The 17,203-nt window shown below is 40.8% G+C and overlaps 1 protein-coding gene across 2 annotated transcripts in view; it reads left to right on the forward strand.

Annotated features, from left to right (window-relative positions):
• The window catches only part of vps13d (vacuolar protein sorting 13 homolog D), a 154,792-nt gene that overhangs the window by 94,437 nt on the left and 43,152 nt on the right, over positions 1 to 17,203 (forward strand). For both annotated transcript variants that reach the window (XM_053424767.1, XM_053424768.1), the window contains exons 40-51: positions 5,692 to 5,797; positions 6,287 to 6,439; positions 6,904 to 7,039; positions 7,142 to 7,189; positions 10,157 to 10,307; positions 10,696 to 10,912; positions 10,998 to 11,245; positions 11,337 to 11,528; positions 11,651 to 11,777; positions 13,477 to 13,619; positions 15,861 to 15,991; positions 16,753 to 16,928. In XM_053424767.1, the coding sequence (XP_053280742.1) occupies positions 5,692 to 5,797; positions 6,287 to 6,439; positions 6,904 to 7,039; positions 7,142 to 7,189; positions 10,157 to 10,307; positions 10,696 to 10,912; positions 10,998 to 11,245; positions 11,337 to 11,528; positions 11,651 to 11,777; positions 13,477 to 13,619; positions 15,861 to 15,991; positions 16,753 to 16,928 (1,828 nt within the window). The remainder of the gene's footprint in view (positions 1 to 5,691; positions 5,798 to 6,286; positions 6,440 to 6,903; positions 7,040 to 7,141; positions 7,190 to 10,156; positions 10,308 to 10,695; positions 10,913 to 10,997; positions 11,246 to 11,336; positions 11,529 to 11,650; positions 11,778 to 13,476; positions 13,620 to 15,860; positions 15,992 to 16,752; positions 16,929 to 17,203) is intronic.

Consider the following 17,203-nt stretch of genomic DNA (forward strand, 5'->3'; position numbering starts at 1 on the left):
CTGCTCCCCTCTGTTTCCCGACCATGGCGGGGGCGCCATCTGTTGTTATTGCAAAAATCTTGCCGATGTCAATTCCTCGCTCCTCAAAATGTTCCATAAACACCCTGGCTATGTCCTCACCTTTTGTTGTTTCGGAGAGTGGCAGTAGAGTTCCTCTCTTACAGTCGAATCACAGTATTTTGCCATGACTGCCAAGCGCGGTACATCGTTCACGTTAACGCTCTCATCAAGTGCAACACTAAACACCACGGCATCTTTTAACCCAGCTGTTTGCTGCGCCCGGACATTTTCTGCCATTTCTGCGATGCGTCGCTCAACACTTCGAGCTGATATTGGGATGTCTCTGATTCTTGATTTGATTGTCTCTTGGTTTGGTAGTCCTTCAAACAGAACCTCTGCGCTAGAGCGGAAAGCCTCCTTTATATATTCTCCATCAGTAAATGGTTTTCCATGCTTTGCGATGCAGTGAGCAATGCGAAAGCTTGCTTCGGTCCCATGGTTTTTTGCGGTGGCAAACATTTTCAGAGAGTTGGCCTGCTTCCCATACCTGGACACAGCACGCCTGATGGATTCTCCCTTGTCTGCCGGGTCTTTGAAAGTTTTTTCGTGCTTGGTCTCAAAGTGGCGCTTAACGCTGGACGTTCGGCAAACCACGTTTAATTCAGAAGCCTGAGTTCTGGGAGCGGAGTGCCCTAGTGGGTTGATACGGTACTAACAGCTCTTTAAGGTAAAATGGTGCCATATTATTATTAAGGGCCTTGAAGGTGAGGAGGAGAATTTTTAATTCTATTCTATATTTAACCGGCAGCCAGTGTAGCGATGCTAATACTGGAGAAATGTGCGTTCTTTTCTTGGTTCTCGTCAGGACACGTGCTGCGGCATTTTGGACAAGCTGCAGAGTCTTTAATCTTACTGCTGGAGCCTGATAATAATTAATTACAATAGTCCAGTCTGGATGTAACAAAGGCGTGGACTAGTTTTTCTGCATCTTTTTGCGAAAGGACATGTCTGATGTTTGAGATATTACACAAGTGGAAAAAGGCCGCCCTATAAATTTGTTTTAAGTGAGAATTAAAGGACAAATCAGGTTAATACGGGTTTAAATGTAATCGAAATTATATCCTTAAATTTAGCTACAGCACTATCAGGTAGACATCTAGAAAATTAGTTTTTTAATAGTGACATAAATTCAGATAATGAAAAACCGAATGTTATTAAATTATGGTCTGATAGAACTGGATTGCGAGGAAGTACTGGTAAATGATCAGTTCCGACACTGTACGATAATACAAGGTCAATTGTGTGGTTACAACAATGAGTAGGTTGGTGTACACACTGACTGGAACCAATTGAGTCTAGTATCTAAATAAATGCTACGCTAAGGCTATCTTTATTATTGTCAACATGAATATTAAAGTCACCAACAATAATAATAATAAGTATAATCAATTATTTAAACTAATCAGAAAACCTCAGGCTCATCAACCAAACTCTTCTGGTTTTGTAGCTGAATAGGAAATGACTGGACTTGTTGGTTGCTATGCTGAACAAATATAACCAGTAGGAGACTTGCACTATTTATATAGCTATTGATTTGCAGCTGATTGCCAACACAGAGTAGTAAATCAGGATGATGACACCTCATATGTGTTCCCTCTGCATGTGTCTCTGTTGTTTGATCTGCCTCTCCGATGTCAGGTGCTCCTCTTGCTAACCCTAGAACTAGGAACACAAACAGTTTGACCTGCTTTAAGCAGCCCAATCACCACAGATGTAGAGTTTAGTTACCAAGTATGTCTCCTTCACCAGCAAACTCAGTGTCAAAGCTCTCCTTCATTTATATTAACTGTTCTCCCACATGTGTTTAGACAAGTTGCGGTGCTGTGAGGTGATATAGATTTTTGGTAAAAAGGCTCACATCTTTCCTGCCAAATATCAACTAATATCAGTATTACTATTATTAGCGGACCAACCCTATGGCATATTATTCAAGACTGACCATGAATCACAATGTCCTAGGCCAGAAATGGGCAAAGTACGACCTGATGTGCTTTTTAAACCGTCCCGCCGAACTTGTCCTAATATAACAAAACATTTTTGTTATTATTATTTTAAAAGAAAATACAAACATTTTTGGAAACTAACAATTTAGTAGCACTTAAATGGCACTTACATATTGCACTTTGTAGTTTTACTTTATTTTTGAAGAAATTGTACTTTCTTGATTCTTGTTGTTCTGGGTTGCTACCCTTGGGGTTTAATGCAAATCACAAACAATAACAGATAATACTAACACCTTCCTAGCTAATTTAAACCTCCCCGAATTGTCAGAAGAAGTATCATTAAATATGGTATCACCAATTTCAGAAATAGAAATAAGGTATGCATAAAAATATTGAAAAAGAATAAATCCCCAGGAGTTGATGGATTCTCTGGAGAATTTTATAAATGCTTCATAAATGATTTGGTGCCGATCTTAACCAGGGTGTAGATACACTCTCTCCAATGCTCATAAGTTTTGACACACAGAAAGCATTTGATACAGTGAACTGGGAATTCTTGTACAAAACACTGGCTGCAATGGGATTTCACCCAGAGTTTGTAAATTGGGTCAGGGCCATATACAAAAACCCCATGTCGCGAGTCAGAGTGAATGGATGCTGTTCTGAGTTCTTTGACCTGCAGAGGGGGGTGAGACAGGTAGACTGCCTAAATCCGTTGCTCTTTGCTATAAATATTGAACCCTTGGCAGCAGCTATAAGACAGAATAATGAAAAAATTATATAAAGGACATGATAAAAAGGACATGAGAAATAGAGAACACAAGATATCTCTCTATGCATGTGATATCCTGATTTACATAAGTGATCCAGTAATATCTGTTCCTGCGTTGATGGACACTTTAAAAGAGTATGGAGAGCTCTCTGGCTATCAGATCAACCAATCAAAATCAGAGGAAATGATGTTAGTTGGACAATGGCCTATACAACTAACAGGAAGGCTTAATGTCCCCTGGTCACAGGGATTTAGATGCCTGGGAATTATCATTACAACACATTTATCAAAACTGTTCAAGGTCAACTATGGAAAATTGATGGGCCACATAAAAGCAGACCTCACAAGATGGGAAATCCTGCCCCTCTCTTTGATAGGAAGAATAGAAACGATAAGAATGAACGTTCTGCCGAGGTTGCTCTATCTTTTTCAATCACTACCTATATTCCTGCGGCCACTTTTACTGCACTGGACAAATGGTTATCCAAATTTATATGACAAAGCAAACCACCCAGACTTAAACTTAGAAGACTACTATTTCCAAAAGACAACAGAGGCCTGAACTTGCTTGACCTGAAAAAATATTAATGGGCAGCCCAATTACGAGCAATGGTTGCTTGGGTATCCCAAGAAACAGACACTATATGGGTAGGAATCGAACAAAGTGAATGCCCAGATACACCATTGGACTCATTCCCATTCCTGAATGAAGACCACTGGGGGAAGAATAAGATTACCAATATATGGGTTAAAAACATATAAAAATATGGTCAGTTGTGAGGAAAAAACTAAAACTTCCCATGACTATATATCACCATGACTATAATATCCAGAGCTATAAGAATAGCAAGCAACTCAGAATTTCTTCCTGCCAGACTGGACAGGTGTTTTGAATGATGGAGGGAGATTGATATAGTAGTACTGGACCAGCTGTTTGAAGGAGGTGTATTGAAGTCATTTGAACAGCTTAAAGAGAAATATGAGTTACCAAACCAAGACTTTTACAGATATTTACAAATAAGACACTATTTACATACACATCAAGAATGGGAAAAGCTCTGCTCACCACCATCCAAAATAGAACACTTCTTCATATCGGCAATTGAAGGAACAGTGAAAGCAAGGTTCATATCACATTTATACAGGATATTGCAGGAAGAACTAAAGGAGAATAATTTGGATATTACAGAAAAATTAGAACTAGAGATGAACACAAAAATCTCTGCTGAACAATGGGAAAACTCATGCGAGCAGGGACACAGAGCAACCAGTAGTCCTAACTGGAGGGACTTTGGATGGAAGATTAAAATGAGATACTTCTGAACTCCACTTATAACATCTAAATGGAGTAATACCTCAGCACAATGTTGGAGGGTTTGTGGCAAGGTGGGAGACAACACACATAATATATTTTGGGACTGTCCAAAGTTATCAGAATACTGGCAAAAAATACAAAGGGAAATAAAAGCATGTTAATTTATAGACATACCATTACATCCAGCAACACACTTTATTTTAGGGATATTGCCTGATAACCTTGAAGCAAATAGCAAAACAAAACTTCTTAGAGCCCTTCTTCTAATGGCGAATAAAGTAATAACAGCTCCCTGGCTGAAGCCACAGCCCCCCACAATAACTCAATGGAGGGATAGAATTCAAGATATGTAAAGGATGGAACACTTGACTGATCTATTACAACTGAAAACAGAGGTATTCATAAACAACTGGTCCCCCGTGGCTCTACACTTCCATTTGATATGATAAGCAGAATATATAGATATATTTCTTTTCTTTTTTCTTTTTTTCCCTTTTAAGCAATGGACATTTGCAGGCCATCCTTTTTCTCTTTTAGAATAAGGTCTTAATGTAATGTCATGTGTGATGTACTGTGTTTGTGGACAATGTTAATGTGTAACTCAATTCTGATATGCCTGGCTCCTGATGGCTTGGGCCCAAGACATCAGTGGACAGTTAACCCCAATAGCCTAAGACTTGTACCCATGGCACCTAATTTCATGTTAAAAATGATTGGATGTGATGTACTGTATGACTGCATTTGATAAAAGGTCAAGTTTGTTTAATAGATCCCATTTTTTTATTTCAGTGACTTTGACTGTGACATGATTGTTGGTGTCAGACAAACCATATTTCTGAAAATCTTATGGGATCTTCACAGTCTCCAGGGTTTTACTCAGAATTTAGCCTAAATAAGTATGCAGTGAGCATCTCGGAGAAGAACAGTCAGAAGTTTGAGCAGACAGAAAGGCTAGAGTAGCCTTAATGAATGAACAACATTTACAGTATTAGGATGTGTAGGGTTTACACAGCAGAGATCACATCATGTTCCACTCCTATCAGCCAAGATCATACATCTGAGGCTGCAGTGGACACAGACTCTCCAACAGATGAAAACTGAAAAAATGTAGCCAGGTCTAACGTATCTGGATTTCCGCTGATTATTCTCATGCTCGGCTCAGAGTGTTGGGTTGGCACAGCATGAATCAATGGATTAACCTGCCCTCTCATCATTCCAGGCTGGTGGTGGTAATGCAACAGTGTTGGAAATGCATTATTGACACACTTGGGACCCTTAATACCAATCAGTCATGGTTTAAATGCCACATTCTATCTGAGTATTGTTGCTAACAATGTTTATCTCTTTATTGCCACAGGTAACTATCTTGTAATGGCTACTTCCAGCATGATAAATGTCCCATGTTGCACACCAAAAGTCTCAAACTGGTTTAATGAATTTGACAGTGAGTTCAGTTAATTGTAGTGGCCTCCCCAGATGTGAATCGAGTACTTTTGGGATATGGCAGAACAGGAGAATGGCAGCGTGAATGTAATGTAAATATGATATATTGTAAATGCACGCATTTTTCTCAATGATCTGGTTTTCATTTTTGTCTCCAGCAGATGTCAAAATGTCCAAACGGAGGCAGCCATTCGTGCCATATGCTTTGCGCAACCAGACAGGCTGTACCATGTGGTTTGCCACTTTGACCACAAGCCCAACAAGGCAGGTGTAACCATAATTGTGTTTGGTAACTGTGGAGTGAAAACGTCCCTCATTGACGGGAAGACACCTCTAGAACTAGACTAAATTTGGGCGGCCATCTGCCTCAACTGGTTTCGTTCAGTGTAGAAAAATGGGGGAGAGCGGAGGGATGAGAGAAGAGACCCAGAACAGTTGTGTAACCATCATATTTAAGCTCTCTCTAGTTGTTACAATGAAAATAATAGGTTACAATATCAGAAAGCACTAAATACATTTCCATTCTTACACAAAATGACACCCAGCTGTACTTATCTATGACGCCTGATGAAACACCATCCTGAGATTAAACATTTTCAGTTCTCCAACTTGGAACTATGTTGTTTTTACGAGTAACAACTACTGCATTTGTAAAGGCAAGGGGAGAAAGTTGGAGTAATGTTCAATTTCTGACAAGTGAAAGTCTTCTCTCTTTCTCAGTTTGTTATCAGTGGATGTTTATGTCCCCCACAGGGTGGCACTGTCACACAGCAGTAGTGCAGATTCCATCTCAGATGTCCACGGTCCAGGAACTGATGACACTCACAATATCAGCCAGTGGAGGGAGGTGCTGCCTGGGGAAGAGATTCCCTTTGAATTTGAAGCCCGAGAGAAACTCCGTCACAGGTACCCCTAACCCTTTCGCATAACTTATCAAACTAGTTAATTATTCATACTTATCTGATAAGCAGCTTAAATCCTGTCTTGACTAGTTACCTGAAATGGGAATGTTTTTTGTTTTAGATGGTTCTACAAAAATAATAAACCTAATATTAAACATAAATTTTCTGTGTCAGTAAAGTTGAAATCCTCCATATACTGTAATATTTGTTTTTGATTTAATTGTTCGACTGATGAGACTGGTTTAGTGATGACTGAACTGACCAACACAGGCAGAGGAAATAACTTTATCAAAGCAACAAAAAATCATAATGGAGTTCAACATTAATCATCTATGCAATACATCAAAGATGTGTTTTTTCAGTAAATTTTCCATGATTTTTTGCTTCCAGCTATGCAGTGTTTGGTTTTGTGGAACACGACTATAAGTATTGTACATTATGTTGTTTTTCTATCATCTGACTCTGCAGACACACTCATGAACTAAAGCTGCACCAGCTTCTGGTGAGGGTGTGTGGATGGGAGCAAGTCAAGCCAGTGTCTGTGGACAAAGTGGGTGTTTTTTTCCGTTATGCTGCTCCAGATAGAAACAATTCTTCCAGCACAGTGAGCATAAGCCATAAACTCAAAAATAGAATTCCTGTTGATTGTTCTTTATTAAAAGGTTAACCAATAAATTGTAGTTCATGTTAAACATTTCTTCCACAGGTTGGCAGTCCTATTAGCAGGACCAACATCATCCACCCACATGTTTATGTAAGTATGACCAGTCTTATGTTTAGATCAGGGAGAAGTTATTGAGAGAAAGTATTGATTATACATTTTATTCATGAGTCAGTGTCATGCTCATTATTCAATCTGAAACCAGTTTAGATGGCGAGACAACTTAGTTTTTCTCTCCTCAAATGAGGTAAAATTCAAGATACTGAAATGTGCAAAATTATAGAACATATAAATTCAAATAAAACCTGGTTTTCATGGTGGCCAGAACAATGAGGGAAAGTGTAAAAACAGCCTATGGAGACGGAATCTATGTACATTTCAACTGCAGACTCATGAGGGTCAAAAGTAATTTCCTCCTTCCAATAGTTTGTATTGTGTTGTGAGTGTAAGAACCTTTCCTGCAGATGTTTCCACTTAAAATCCTTTAATAGTAGAGACAGATTAAGAGTATTGTCATTATCGAGTAATGTGCAGATTTCTATAGAATTTTTCTCCTGTTTAGTATAAAACCTCACATTATAGGAAAAATTATAATCACAATTCATCAGAATGCACTAACAAATGTATGTATTAAAGGGGACATATTATGCCCATTTCACCACATTTGATATGGTTCCTTGGGGTCTTAATGAAATGTCTGTAAAATGTTTGGGTCAAAATACCACAAGGATCATTTAAAACAGCACCCTTTTTACCCTGTCTAAAACAGCCTTCCTCAGATTGACCTTTTTTTAGTGCCCCCCCCCCTCACCGCCCCGCCCCCCCCCTCTCACCAACAACCAATCCCCCTTCTCACTGCCCCGCCCCCGACACAGACACACACAGACACACACACACACACACACACACACATCTTAAATCTCCCCTTAGCATATTTAAGGTTTTTAAAATCATTTTAAGTCACTGTCCTACACATATATTTCTGTATCTGTTTTTTGTGTTTCTTCATTGAAGCTACAATTTTCTAAATACTACACCTTCTGATAAAGATGTACATTATTTAAATACATGCATTAGATATGTGTTTATACACTATAATTGTATGTGTATATTTCTTCATACAGGGCATATATTCTGAGCGCATACACACACACACCCACGCAAACACATCCAGTTTCACGTCTTAAATCTACCCTTAGCATATTTAAGGTTGTTAAAATCATTTTAAGTCACTGTCCTACACATATATTTATGTATTCGTTTGTTGTGTTTATTCATTGAAGCTACAATTTTCAAACTACTACATCTTCTGATAAAGATGTACATTATTTAAATACATGCATTAGATATGTGTGTATACACACATCTGCAATTAAAATATGCGCTGCTGTACTCTCAAGCCCCGATGAGAGACCAGCTAGCCGCTGAGAGCTAGTTCGATTTGACGGTTCTCGACGTCTCAGTCCGGTTGTTGTCACGCCCTCAATCCCGGAACCCCTCACCCAGACCCGGGTCTGTCCGGGTTCCCCTCCGCGTGGACTGACAGTCCGTGTGCGGACATGAAGCCGAGCAAATAGCGGAGGCTTAGCTCCGGGCTGCTTGGTTCAGCTGCTAACAACATCGCTGTGCTGCGTTCAGGGTAACTCGGATATCCCGACCTCCTGCAACATAGCGAACATGAAATACTTTTCATCGATGAAAATACACACAGACACACACACACACATACACACACACACAGACAAAGGGATCGTGGAGGGGCTACAGCTTTGGAGGCTAACACTGCTGCAACTTTTGCGGCAAAATGCACTTAAAACCCCGGGTATGAGTCTATTTTAAAGCGAGCGACGGAGGCGGCAACGAGCTGGTGGTGACCGGCACCGGTTCGTGCAGCTCGGGGTGCTTTGAGAAAATCTGTACGGGCCACAAAAGTTATAAGGCGCAGCTCTTTTCCCCCCTCCTCCTCCTCCGCTTCGCCGCCTGGGCATCACAGGAGAGGCTGTCGGCTGCAGCCGGAGACCGGGGGGGGTTGTCCTGGAACACGTTCCGGTGCTATTTTCTAACAAAGCTCCACAAACAGCTGTTTTAAGTTATACCTGCTGTTTCAACCGGGCGACACACACAGAAGCAACGACTCGGGTTAGCCTCCCGGCCGGTGTTCCACATGCGATACTGCTGTAAATACGTTCACAAGCAGCCATTCCAGAAAGTGATGCAACTTTAAACACAAACTAATAGCCAACTAGCGTTAGCCCGCTGCTGCTAACTGTGGCGGGACACAAACAGGGGACGACGACGCCGCCGTCAACGCTCCCCTGTCCGTGGGGGGATCAGTCAGGCGGCTGCTGCTAACCGTAAACAAACAGCGATAGGTCCACCAGAAGTGAGCCGCAGACATGGGTCCAGCAACCCGACATCCCCTAACGAGCCCGAGCTGAGGAGGGGGCTTTGGCATGTGACTTTGGCATGTGACTTACCGACCGCAGGCTCTGCTTCTCGGCCAGATCTCCGCCTCTCACCACGCTCACCGGTTGGTTAGTGTCCCCCCTCGGCTAGCTTCCCAGCTAACACCCGCAGCCTCGAGCTGAGGCGGGTGCTGTGGCTCGTAACGTAACCCGGTCTCCTCCTCCACCAGATCTCCGCCTCCGGGGGGGGGGGGGGGGGGGGCTATGCCATGTAGACCGACTCTGACGTCAATTCTGGTCGTATTCCCACTCGACGCACTCTATCGTATAGTTTCTTACATAGAGGAACCACAACAAATCGCGGGAGTTGTTTTTTTCCAGAGTTTTTGGGACGGTAGACATGCCAGATACCCACATTAATGTGTAGAAGCACTACAAAAGTGGATTTTTCATAATATGTCCCCTTTAAGACACAAGTAAATATAGAGGAAGTATTTATGTTTGGATTAACATTAATATAAACAGGAGCAGATCAGAAAATAGGAAAACATGAAATAAAGAGCTGGTTGACTATCTTTAGAATTTCAAGGCAGACCAGTTTATTTGCATACAAAGTGAATTGTTGCTTTGCATGTGAATCTCTTATTCCCCTCAGTTCTCGGCCCTGCCTCCGGTCAGAGTAGTCTTCTCCATCACAATGGAGGGCAGTGCAAGGAAAGTCATCACTGTACGTTCTGCTCTCATGGTAAAGAACCAACTGGATGTTCCTATGGAGGTCAGACTCGACAGTCCCTCTGCTCCTGACAGTAAGTGATTGCTGTATTTTATTGTCTATTTCATATCAGTAGCATTTACTGATGGTAGCATGTACTATGTTTTCATCCATTGAAAATGTACCTGTTGGTGCATGGCAACATTATATTAACAATTTGTTTTATTTTGTATTTGTATTTTATATTACGTAATTATTTATGTTGTTACTATTATTTGAAAATGTAAAATGTGTTATATTGCATCTATTTATTTATATTTTATCTTTTTTTTTTTTTTTTATCCAAACCAATATTTATGTATCTTTTTAATCTTTATTATACTTCTTTTATCCCTTTATTTATTTAATTGAGCTTTATTATGTTTTATAATATTTCATGTTTTGTTATATTAATGTAGTTCATTGTGTCCCTGTGTTGTTAGAACCGGTGGTGTTGCCTCCAATCCTGCCTAGTCAGGCCTTAGCAGTACCCCTCCACCTAACATCCTGGCGGCTGCAGGCTCGGCCTAAAGGGCTGGGCCTATTCTTTTGTAAGGTTCCCATCCACTGGACCAGCGTGGAGCGGCATGGGGAGATCAGCAGCAGTAAGAGGGACTGTCAGTCAGCAGACTTAAATGATAACGTCAAGCATAATTTCAGGTAAAAAATAAGTGCTGAACAAAATTATTTCCCTTCGTCTTCCTCACAGGGGGTACCATTCATCTAATTTTGCTGTATTTTACAGGTTTTGTGTGGTCATCAAAAAGGAAAACTACCCAGACCAGCAGCCTGCCAAGAGAATTTCTGGCAGTGCTAAGCAGATCTATCGACAGCCAGGCCACACTATCTACCTTCTGCCCACCATGGTGCTGGCCAACCTTTTGCCATGTGACCTCAACTACTACATCAAAGGAACATCCATCAAAGGCTCATTGAAACCAGGAAAAGAAGCTGTACTTCATCCAGCTGATACCTCGCAGAATATGGAACTTGGTCAGGACTAAGGACAAATTTTAATCAACGGAGTTTATTTACCAAACACTTTCTATGTTCTTTCTCCCAGTGGTAATGATGTATCTTTCAGGAGTCCTGTTGGAGAACTTCCTCATGTGCAAAGAGCTGCTGATTCCTCCTGGGACACAAAACTATGTGGTACGAATGCGGCTGTATGACCCTAACAAACGCCTGCTTTGCCTCACCATCCGCATCATCCTGCGGGCACAGGGGGCACTGAAGATCATGATCTCTGCCCCCTACTGGCTTATCAACAAGACAGGTAATGTTATCTTTGTCATTTAGGATATCATGAGAAAACTGTAATTCTCGTCATTGCTTTATGTTTTATGTTCTCTGTTATCATTCCCTAAAGCAATTTTGAAAGCAATTTTCCTCCCTCAGGTCTGCCATTAATTTTCCGTCAGGACAATGGCAAAGCAGATGCAGCAGGTCAGTTTGAGGAGCATGAGTTGGCCCGAAGCCTCAGCCCAATACTATTCTGCTACACCGACAAGGAGCAACCAGCTATGTAAGTGTGTACCAGAGACCAGGGGCCTCAATTATAACCATTGTGTAAGCACAGCGGGGCCTGAAAGATGCGTATGCTACTTCTCAGCGCTCAACTTCAATTTCCAACTAAATCCCTAGAGTCCAGGATCCCACTGATCTGTAAAGTAATCGTTCTAAATATATACATATTGCGTTGACACTAACATGCTTTGTAAAGGATGCACTTCACTGATAAAGGAGAATGGAAGGATAAGTATTTTTTTGTCCCATGACGATGACTAAGCAGCTGATATAGATTCTATTGAGCTCTGATCTTGGATCTTTGTGCTGAACTGAGTCTAGTATTACACAGACTGACCGATGAAACCGAACCGTCCCATTACAAACACAAGTACTCAGCTCTCTGTTTTTTTTAACCTACAGGTATGTTGATATATGATTAACATTGTGTAATATCTACCTTTCTATGTAAAGCTTGTTTTAATCATTTAAAAAATACAATTCTGTTTCATTTTATAGATTGGAGTCTGACAGCTGTCTCTGAATTTAATAATCCTGCAGTTTTGGATGATTAAAATACATTCAGGAGATAAAACAAGCTCCCTCACATTCTGACACTGTGAAGTGATTATTTATTTTGCTTCCACCTTTGAAATACAAGTTTTTTTTAAATTTCAGGCACTTTTCTTTCATATTCAATCTTACTCACTGTATTAACAGCAGTATCAGTGCATTTTCTTAATAACGTCACTGCCGTGGCCAGGGTTTTTTGCTTCACCTCAACAGAACAAATACCTTGATGTTGGTGTGTGATGGAAATCGGGAAATACAAGAGGGTGGAACACCTAATTTGTCTTTGTGTATTTTAATAGGGGCTTTCTGCTGAAAGGATCAACACAGAGAGTCACAGGGATATCAGAGTGAAGATGCAGGACATTAAAATACAAGGATCTTACATAGGAGATCTAAGGCTGTCTCTCTGAGCCAGCTCAGACTGGTTCTGTAGGCGCAGTTTCAGAAAAGAATAATAACACAGGTATCTGATCTACATATGTTTCCTAAGGCGATAGAGTAGACATGAATTCAGTTCTTTGGAAAGTAAATAAGTGATAAAAAAGGTCATAAAGGTTTCTCGTCATAAAAGTATTTAGACATGTTATATAGGTTTCAGGTCACAAACAGTTCAGGTCATAAAAGTCTTTGGACAAGTCTTCAAAAACTAACTAAAATAGTTTTCAACCTCACTTAGTAAATTTTTTCCACTAAAGGTGTCAGAAAGTTTAATCTTCTTCTCGTCGCTTGTTGCCATGATTCCCTGTAAAAACCCATTGGTCAGCAGGATATTTTAATATTCATGAGGAGCTTTGCATTGACCATTTATGGTTGAATTTGGGCGTGTAGAGGGTGGAATATGAGGCTTATTCTGGAACCCACATTTCCAGGTAGAAAACGATTTATAAAAGGAAAATTGGGTGCGCAAGCCCGGTTTTATAAATCTGAATCATTTTTTTGTGTACGTCATTTTCGGCTTTTGTGCGTACATACACTTTTATTATGAATCCTACGCACTGTTTTATAAATGAGGCCACAAATCACTCGTTTTTATCATCTGGACTTCACAAAATGTCTGTTATTAGCAGACAGCAGCAGACATCCCCCCTGTTTTTTTTATTCATCTATTCTTGCATATTATTTTTCCCCTTATGTGGTTCTGCCAGGTGTACTATGAGGATTGGGAAAGGAATCCATCCTGAGGGAGTTCCTGGCTGGTGCCAGGGGTTTTCCCTGGACGGAGGGAGTGGAGTCAGGGCAGTGAAGGTTATACAGCATGGAAATCGGCCTGGCTTCATCTACAACATAGGTAAGTTGGTACAATCACAACAAGTACAATTTGACTACTAACTGAACTACTGTCTGATGTATTTTTGTCAGATGCATAGGATCAAGATCAAGGCCCACCTTTTGTATATGGATGGAACAGAATAAGGAATTATCTCAATCAGACCATAGGATACTTTCACTTAGCTGATAACTTATTTTACTTTCTGGTAACTGGTAAGGTAACTGATGCTACAAAGCAGGGTGGCCATTTAAGATATCATAGCACTTCCAGCCTTAGAATTATCAGTCTGAAATGTCTAACTATTTTCATCTGTTTGGTCCACAGTCTCTAAAGGAGACATGTTTTATATAACCCCAGCACAGTGGTTAGACAGATGTTTTTTTTTTTTTTAGATTATTTTTTGGCATTTTATGCTTTTATTGATAGTTTAAGAGACAGAGTTGAAATGGGGCAGAGAGGGGAGTGACATGCAGAGAACGACCGCGGGCTGGAATCGAACCCGGGTCCGCTGCTGGCCGAGGCCCATGGGGGGGACGCCCTACCAACCGAGCTAAGGGCGCCCCCGTTAGACAGATGTTTTAAAGGGAAGCTAAAACTAAAGTTGTCTCTCTGTAGTTTGAGTGATGATGTTAGTTTTTCACGAATCTGGCTTAACCGTGTTTTAACTTATCATCTGTATGAAACACCCACCCTCCAACATAATGCATCTAGACCAGACATGGGCAAAGTACGGCCCACGGGCCAACATTTTAATAGCACTTAAATGGCACTTACTTATAGCACTTTGTAGTTTTGCTTTATTTTTGAAGAAATTATACTTTCTTTCTTCTCGTTGTTCTGGGTTTGTACCCTCGGGGTTGAATGCACTTATTGTAAGTCGCTTTGGATAAAAGCGTCAGCTAAATTAAATTTGACTGGGAGTGTGGTGTATAGGGCTCGAAAGGGCACATGATCTCCCTTCACTTTTTCGCTTTGCCCTGTGAGCCCTTCTGTAAAATGAGCGTATCAAGGAAACGAAAAATGGACAATGAGTGCCGAGTGTTTAACACAGAGTGGACATCAAAATACTTTTTCATTGAAGTCCAATCGAAGGCTGTATGCCTGATATGCCGAGGAACTGTCACAGTTTTCAAGGAGTACAACATCAGCCGTCACTTTGCTATGAAGCATGGTAACTACTCTAGCAAGCAGTCAACCAAAGAACGGGCGGCTACGGCTCAGAGGTTGGCGGCTAATTTAGAGCTAAGCAAAATGTTTTTCACCGACAAACTGTGATTCAAGAGTCGACTACCAAGGCAATTTTTTGGTGGCATTCGAAATATCAAAGGCTAGCAAGCCTTTCTACGAAGGCGAGTTTTTGTTAAATTGCCTTGCAAATAAATGCTTTGCTACTTGTTAAAGGCCAAATCCTTTCATGTAATGATTTTTCCATGTCATTTATGTTACTTCACGAAAATACTCCATCCATCTGGTCCTGGCCCGGCCCCTATGTCAAATTTTAGAACCCATTGTGGCCCGCGAGTCAAAAAGTTTACCCACCCCTGCTCTAGACAGTGTCACAGCAGTAGAGAGAGGAGAGATGAGCCGTTTTCCGACATGAACTCAGGAGGATATCCGCAAAACTGGGTCCAGACTTTCTCCTGAGTTTGCCTTCCATACAAGAACAATGCAGCAGAAGATTTTGTATTTAAAGAAATGCACTAAACAGTTACAGAATGCTTAGTGAACCAATTCACTGACATCACATTATGTTGTGCAGTCAGAAACTAACAGAGCCATAGATGTTTGCTGGTATTTAGGTTTTGCGCTGCGGATTAAAGCTCAGAAGATCGTGACAATATAATTTGGCTTGTGTCTTTCTTCACATGCGTGGTAGGTGCATAAGTAATGGTAAATAGTGGATAGTGCTGTGCATTTAGTAACTCCCTGACATTTTAACTAGTCTATACCCACTGGATCATTTGTGGACATTACACAGACAACAAGGCAACAATCTTGAGGAAGGAGTGGTGGTCACCTTCTTACAAAAATCTATATCTGAAGTCTGCACAGCATCATCTGCATAAGCCCACAGTGCAAGAGTGGATTTGGAAGCAATTGCTGTGAACAAATGGAGTTTAAATTGAGCTGAAGACCAAAGCTAATTTGAAAATGTTACCTGACATTTCCAAATTCTTCACTTTTAGAGTTAAATTGTCTCTGTTGCGTTCACATTGACAAAAGTGATTGTCAGGCATTCATTGTGTATGATCTACACAGGAATCAGTGTACGGAAAGGAAAAGGACGCTACAGGGACACTCACATAGTGACTTTTGCCCCGCGCTACCTGCTGGATAACCGCTCGACACACAAACTGGCCTTCGCTCAGAGAGAGTTTGCGAGAGGAAAGGTGAGGAATTAACTTTAAAAATCACCTGTTCACTTGTTGTTGCTCGAGCCTACTGGTAAATCACAACATGCCAGCTCATGCCAGGAACTTAAGTTCCATACCTCACAATTTTCAGTCTCGATCTTTATTTTGACTTGCCTTTTCATTCACCCATTATGAATATTATAATTCTAGCTGAAATTGGGCAGGAGGCTAGAAACACTGACAAACAGAAACAAACAACCCTTCCCATGTTCCTCACTCACACCTACAGTCAACCTAGAATCTTGAATCAGCCGCACCCCAATCTGCATCAGTGGGAGGATGCGGGTGTACCTTTAGAAAACCCCAGCAGACAAAGGGAGGCCCAGCTGAATCAGAATTTAAAACGATATCATTCTTACTGTGAGACGACCGTGCTAACCACTGTGCTCCCCTTGACCAATTTAATAAAGGCAAAATGCCAAGTAATAAATGGACTGGGCAATTGGACATCCACCTGACCTGGTAGTCACAAACATTCCTCATTAGCTTCCATTGGGAATCCAGTTTTGCTCCTCGTTGTTACTAAATGAATAATTTACTTATTTACCTACTTTTTTCAGTGAAAATTGTATGCCTGTATATATATCTACATAGTCTTGGACCTCAATCCTAAATGGAATCTAGCCATTAATAACATGATATGCATACCTTTGTTTAATAAGTCAAAATATTTGCTGTGGGTAAATATAGACATATATATTTGTGGCAGCAATCATTAATGAAGAATTTTGTCCAAGGGTACGGCCAACCCAGAAGGTTATATCTCCACTCTGCCCGGCTCCAGTGTTGTCTTCCACTGGCCCCGCAATGACTACGACCAGCTGCTGTGTGTACGTCTCATGGACACCCTCAACTGCACATGGTCTGGAGGCTTTGAGGTCAACAAACCAAAGTCTTTCCATGTCAACATGAGGTAAGCTATATACACAGTACAACAAATGGTATTTATTCATACATGGACGATAAGTAAACTGGACATATATTATCCATATTGTTCGAGCATTTTTGCACTTTGCACCACTACACTATTTTCCCCTGGTCACAATTCCACCATAACCTCATAGTAATTTATTGTTTTTTGTCCATACTGTCTTGTGCAGTTTAACTCTATTTGCACATGGTAGTTATGTTTATTTAGCTACTTTTTGGTGGTCTATTGTTAATTTTATGGCTATCTAAGTATATTGA

The sequence above is a fragment of the Pleuronectes platessa genome, chromosome 6 (assembly GCF_947347685.1).
Source record: "Pleuronectes platessa chromosome 6, fPlePla1.1, whole genome shotgun sequence".
NCBI classification, from domain to species: domain Eukaryota; kingdom Metazoa; phylum Chordata; class Actinopteri; order Pleuronectiformes; family Pleuronectidae; genus Pleuronectes; species Pleuronectes platessa.